The sequence below is a fragment of the Nicotiana attenuata genome, unplaced genomic scaffold, assembly GCF_001879085.1.
Source record: "Nicotiana attenuata strain UT unplaced genomic scaffold, NIATTr2, whole genome shotgun sequence".
Lineage (NCBI taxonomy): Eukaryota > Viridiplantae > Streptophyta > Magnoliopsida > Solanales > Solanaceae > Nicotiana > Nicotiana attenuata.
This window is the reverse complement of record NW_017670435.1, coordinates 668,466-675,439: the sequence shown is the minus strand read 5'-3', so window position 1 is coordinate 675,439 and position 6,974 is coordinate 668,466. Positions and strand designations below refer to the sequence as shown.

General features: G+C 35.4%; 1 protein-coding gene across 1 annotated transcript; it reads right to left on the bottom strand.

Annotated features, from left to right (window-relative positions):
* Window positions 1–629: 629 nt before the first annotated feature.
* On the bottom strand, window positions 630–2,223 carry LOC109239356 (immune-associated nucleotide-binding protein 9-like). The gene is made up of 6 exons (XM_019405909.1): window positions 1,998–2,223; window positions 1,505–1,773; window positions 1,105–1,269; window positions 871–969; window positions 718–753; window positions 630–641 (listed from the first exon to the last, which is right to left on the bottom strand). The coding sequence occupies exons 1-6, from the start codon at window positions 2,221–2,223 to the stop codon at window positions 630–632; spliced, it is 807 nt and encodes a 268-aa protein (XP_019261454.1).
* Window positions 2,224–6,974: the final 4,751 nt, after the last annotated feature.

Below are 6,974 nucleotides of genomic sequence, written 5' to 3'. Positions count from 1 at the left end.
AAATGGGTTTTTCAAAAACTGTTTTCATGCATAATTCTTGATAAGTAATATTTAAACAATTGAGGGTATTGTAGTAAACTTACTAGTTACATTACAAGTACGATACGGTCAAACCAAACAGTAAAATATTTTAACAACAATATAATCTATCCAAACGTTGTATCCATAAAATGTTGCAATACAATACAATATAACACAATACAATACATTATAAAACGATAAGTAACACGATCGAAACAAGCTGGAAAGACTCAAGAAGAAAAATGTCACAAAAACCTCACGTTCACTATTAACTAACCATATGCAAAGTAATGCGCTCAAGTAATGAAATAAAAAAAAGTCATTAGGAATAGGGACTGATAAGAGATAATTAAACGAAGAACATAACACAGCAAACTAAAAGTACAGTAACTAATGAGTCTGCAAATATAGACTCAAATATTAAGAGCTTGTCAAGATATATACAATAAGATCATGTTGCTCTCGCTCGGCAAGAAAAAAAACTACTTAAAACTTACTCGAATATTGACTCTGATGTTCCTAAATAGCAAAATTATAAAGACCTTTGCCATAAATCTACATGGGGGCAGGGAGTGTTGGAAATAATAATATCAGCAAATAATCAAAATCTAATTAGCAGTCTACACCAGCATGAGAATTCAAGCCATTTAACAAATTCCTGTTCTCTGATAAATATGGAAACTATTATCAACTTACTCTAAACAAGCGAGAGATTGTAGCCGCAGCCTTAATCTAACATTGTTTGACTACGAACAGATACAGCAATCAAACATTCATTTTCTATTGATACACAGATGTTTGCAGATAGAATAAAAACTAAAGTTTTTTCGCAATCATATATACATATACCTTTTCAGTAAGTTTCTCCTCATAATACTTTGGAATTGGTTCCGTCGCCTGAGTTTTCTCGTGCTCAGCATCACCAAACAAGGAACTAACCTTCATGGCCTGATTATGAAGTTAAAAGTTGTTCAGTAAATGGGTGAAAATACCAACAAAAGTTATTAGTCACATTTCTTGTAAAGTACTAACAAGAAATTAAGAGTAGAATCCAACCGAACTATTATTCTATTAAATACATACCTGTAATGCCTTGAACAATTCATTTGTATATGGTACACCATCATTCTTCTCCAAAACCAAATTCACAAGTGAAAGAAGTTCTTTAAACTGGCAGTCTTTCTTCTTTGGATCTTTAGTCTTGTTGTCAAAAAGCACTTTCCTATTATCACACAACTTAAGAGTTTCCTGTAATAAAGAATTTTTTCTCAATGCTTGACATTACAAACCAATAAGAATTCTTATCGAGCAGAATCAATCTTCAAAATTAATGAATTTGCCAAAATACGGGAAATTAAATCACCATGAATGGATCATAACGCCAAAACCTCTTAGAACAGAAGACTGCAACGATAATACATTATATTCTATGAACTGATAATTAGCTAATTCTGCCAAAACAATGTCTGCAAATAATCTAAACTTCAGGGCAGTCATTGCCTAAGTAACCATCCAAAGTCTCATCACTATCTTCAAGCTCATCTCCTCCAGTGAAGACTACAATCATGTAATCACTAATTCTGTTCCCAAAGAACTCTTGAAAGCTCTGTACAGCGGCTTGTTCTTCTCTAGAAAACCACGTTCGGACAGACAAAACTAAAAGAAAAGCATGGATACCATCCTTGGCCAAATCCATACATTTGATAATTTCTTTTCCAATAACCTCAGGTTCACCAGAAAAATCAAACAACCCTGCACTTCCAACAACCTTAGCGCAATCAGTAGTTTCACAGATTTCTTGAAAAATACATCAAAAACAACAACTATGCCTCAGTCAGAATTTCCAAGCAAGTTGGGATCAGCGATACAAATCCGCATTCCTTTCATTTAACTCAATACATCATCAACATTACCAAAATAAAATAAAAGTACAAGTAAAAAAAGATAAAGATGCTAATCAAGTTCATTGGCAATACCAGGGTTATCGATCACATTAATAGTCAGACCATCGTCTAATTGAGCACTCTCAAGTTGACAGGTACTTGTAACACCAGAAGAGCTGTACTTTGACGTGAATTCTTTTTTTACAATAATGCTATTGCCTGTCGCACTTTTTCCATTACCGGTGCGACCCAGCAGAACTAATGTCCGAGCTTCATGTTTAGTAAATTCCCAATCATCATTAACTGCACTTCCACCCATTTTATCGTTCTGAATCAAACTACCTACAACAAAGGACGAAACAGCAGAAGAAATGTACAGCATTAACAGAGACACAATAAATCTAGTGTGTCCACACAATAGATGTGAGATGTGAACTTACAACTAACAAAACAAGAATGAGATATATACTGTCTAAGGACTAAATGTTTAAGATAAGATCAGGTTCTCATACAATAGACTATGATAAGTATAGTATTTACATATTTGAAATTTTCAAAGCTCCAGACTGCAACCAATTCAGTATAATATAAGTTGACCAACAATATAAGATGAAACTCTAGCTAAGAATCAGATGTGAGAATCCTGATGTTAAAATTATGCTTACTAGCTAGCTACAACAAAAACCTTTAGGTTGAAAGGTTCGAAATGAATAAATGGTATTCAAAATCATATTGGAACAAAATCTTAGTGCAGGTAAGAACTTTTCACTTGGTTTGGTTTGGGATTATAAAAAGTGGGAAGTTTCAAGAGTACGTAAAAAATGAGAGATTCTCCTAATTTTGCAAGAACACAAAAGCTTCCCTAAAAATAATTTCAGCTTAATCTAAAACAGCAGGGGAAGAAACCCAACCCCACAAAAACAAAACACTCAACCAAAAAGAAAAAGAAATTAAAATAACATATATAGTAGGTGGTAATTAAGTGAATATATAAGGGCAAGGAAGACACGAAACTACAACTTACCACCAAACTTGGACAGTCCATGCAAAAAAAGAAATGCATGTAGCGTACGACAAAAAATTATACGAGCATTCAATTCAAGTTATTTGACTTAAACAGTGAAGACCAGCGTACAGGAGCATAGCTCTATAGGAAACCGAATCTATAGCAACCTCATGGTTTAATGGGATAGAAAAACAAAATCAAAACAGAAGAAAAAACCAAACAATATGTTAACAAGCAAAGATTTTAAACATGAAATAGGTAATTTGCCTCGCACGAATTACTCCTACAGATTTCTTAGATTTAAGATTTTTCTTTTAATTGTTTAATTTGTAGGAATTAATTGCATAATTTCATGTTTATTTGCATTTTACTGTATTTTTTTTTAATTTTTTATTTAACGTGAATTCATAAAAAATACAAAAATACGCATTGCATTTGCATTTAGGATTTAATTCTATATGTTTTAGATTAATTAGTAATTAGGGTTTTACAAAAATACAAAAAAATCACAGAAAATGATTTATTTAATTCTAGCTTTGAATTTTGTTCAGTTGTCACTTAAATTGGTTTTTAATTAATTTGTGTTGGTTATTAATTAGAGCTTAATATAGTTGGGTAGGTTAATTTAGTTTTTAGAGTTAATTTAGATTTTTTGTTTTAATTTGAAAAGAAAAAGAAAAGAAAAATGGTTCCTTAATAAAAGACCCGAATTTGGGCCAAATACACCCCAAGCCCAAACCTTTGCACATCTGAAACCCGTCCAAACCCAGTCCAATCTCACCCGGTCCAGTCCCCAGAACATTAAAACGACGTCGTTTGGGCTCATTCAATCAGGACCGTCGAGGTTTCTTGATCGGACGGTCCTGAAGCCCACGTCGTTTAATATATAAATGTCCGAACATACGCCACCCCCCCCCCCCCAGAACCCCCTGCCTCACCATCTCTCACAAACCCCTGATATCGCCGGCGTAGCACCACCACGTCCCCGCCGTCACCCCACCGGCCCCAAAATTTCACCACAAACTCATCTTCCCCTCCTCTTTCCAACCCCATAACCATCCCCCTCGAATCACAATCCATCTTCTCGAATATTAATTCGAAAATTCCGGTCAAATCACTACTTATCCCAAACCCGGCCAAAATAACACCACAACTNCTCTCCCTTCCCCCATCATCAATCCACCCTTAATTTCCTTCGAATCCCATCGGAACCCTCCAAAATCCCCAAACCCTAGGGCGCCGCCATGGTTTCCTCCGCCGTGTCCGGCGGCGCCACCATCCAATCCCCACCAAATTTACACCGTAGGATCTCCTCCACCCCCACATCACAAATCCACACCCTTTTTCCCCCAAATCTTAGCCAAGGTTCACGAATCTAAAATTCAAGTTAACCCTAAAATCCGGAAAGAGGTTTTGTTGACGATTTTGACTCTAATGGGTCTTAGGCGTGTGTTTTCACATAAAAAACACACGGTTAAGGGCTGTTTAGTCAAAGTTTCAAGGTATTCTTCCGAGGTTCGTGATTTGATTTTGGCCAGTTTGCTAGGTATTTCTCTTTGCTCATTTCATTTTATTTTTGTGTCTTTATTTTCTTAGTATTTCTTTTTCTTTTCTTGTTTTTGTTCCTGACTTGGTTTTAGGCTTCTGCATGCTTGAAAATCGTCGCTTATTCCATGGTTTTAGGTTCATTACTAGTTAACTGTTTATTTACTCTTCTTTTTCACACTCTTTTTCTCTTTTTGTTTAATTAAGTATAAGTTTCTAAGTCATTTGTAGTTTGTAGAGGTTAATGGCATGGGTTAGTTTTAATTACTGAATGTTGTAGTGTTAATTGGCCTTTTTCTTTTACTTCTGGACCCAATTTGAATTGCTTGGTTTGAATTTGGTATGGGTCTATTGGGACTTCTGAATTGGGTTAATTTCAGGGTGGGTTTGAAAGCCCAAGGAAAATAGGCCAGTCCAGTTGGGGTTAAACGATTGGGTCAACTTGACCCATGAGTTGAAGGTTGGCTAGTTGTCCAAAGTAAAATTCAGGGGTTGATGAGGGTAATTGGGGTAATACACATAGGGAATCTATAATGTAATTAAAATAGGAAGCTTCTAGTAGGGGTTTCTAGGAGAATTTCAGATTTTGGGTAGTTTAGCTTGGGTAGCAAGGCATAAAATAAAGGACTAACTAGCTAAAAACAAAAATCAGAAAAGGACTAAAGGGTAAAAAATAATTTTACAAGGCTGCCCTAGTAACTTGCCTATAAAGGCATTGTTACTTGGGGCTAAAGGCAGATTTTCAAGCACTGAAAACTCTGAAAAACTCTAGGCGGCTAAATCTCTAAAAATACTGTTCCATTGCCTCTGCTCTGATTTTTTTTTACATCTGAAGCATTTTTTGGGTTCATTTAAGGCATAACCATGATTTGAATTTGGCTCTAAAGTCTGATTTTGAGGTGTGGGTTTTGGATTTGATTGAAATCGTTTGGTTAGACTGGTGGAGCACTGTTTTGGTTTTACTCTCTTAAAAACTGATTTGCTGTGGGTATTGTTCGAGTGATGTTGCTCTCTTTTGGTTTTGACACTCGATTTGATTGAGTTGCATTGCTGCTGGGTTTGACTGCTGTGTTACTCTGCTGATCCTCCTTGTTTTTCCTTATTTCAATCTCCAGGTACAAACCTTGAATATCATAATGTGAAACCGAGTTTTGAAGATGGAATGAAGCAGTTTCTACCTCTTAATATTAGTTTTCTTTATGCTAAAAGTGTTATTTCTTTCATGACTCTATGCCTGGTTCATTTCTATCAGTGATGTAGTGATTTTTCTTTAGAATAGCTAAGAATCAGGCTGTAATTAATCATGGACTGTTGAGACTATGACATGTTTAGATCTTGTTGTTTGTTTAGCTTTAGTGTTGTAAGTTAAATTGCAATCCATACTAGCTGAATGTGGAAGTGATTTTGGAATTATCAGGTTTTATTACTCTTCAGTATGTGTAAGCTTGATATTTTTTTAGTATTTCATAATAATTGAGCTTTGTTTGTTCATGGAACATGAAACTCATTAGGAGTTTAATCTATAATAGCCCTGATTTCTGTTAAACATTTTCAAGGTCTTGCTATCCTGTCTTTTAAATGTTAGTTTGAATTTTAAATTGGAATATCGTGTGAGCATGAAAATAACTATAGGATTAATATAGTTGTTTATACAAGTATTAATGTTGTGGTGAGCAGATTCTCATTAAAATGGTTCTTAGTTAAAGCCTAATCTATGCATTCAGCGGCTAAGCTCCACTGCCCTAGTTCTTGTGGTCATCCTTTTCAAGTCTGGAAATCTATAAATCTAAAATACAGGAGTTCATACATTTTCTTTAAGTGTTGAACATTTCACTCCTGCAGTCTGTCCTTTATTCGTAAATAAAAAGAGAAACTAAGAGAGGTCGGCCTGTGAGTTTAGTAGCAAATTTGAGCTAAGGATCCTGTCCTTATTGGAAGTGATCCTTGTTCGAATTTGGGCTCATTCTCAGGCCCAGGCATTTTAGTTGAATCTGATGGTGGTTTGGGTTAATTTGTGTCAAAAGGATTAAATCAGAATTTCAAATCTCTTATTTCATATTCATGAGTTGGCATTAATTTGTGTTTGTATCGTTATAATCTGGTCTAAACCATTTGGACTACAAGAACTGGGCCCAACGTTGGCCTAGTTGCATAAACAAGCCCAGCTGTTATTCATTGGCCCACTGATTGATTTATGCTGATTGGATTTCGTTAGTTCTGAGCCTTGCTCCTCATTTGGGCTTCACGTTCCCCCTTCATCATTTCACCACTTACTGATTCATAGGGTTTAAAAATATTAGGTTCATTCAGATGGAGTTTCAATCACTGCCCTTTAAATGATTGCGGAGGTGGCCCAAATAGATAATAATAGTTCATGGCCTTCTCCAAATTTTAGTCAGGATGTCCTTTAAAATGGAATCGAGGTGCGCCGCGCCAAATAAAAATCACAAATTGCGTGGCCCTCTTTAATTATATTTTTAAAATTCTTAGAACTCGGGATGTGCCATTAGCGAATTTGT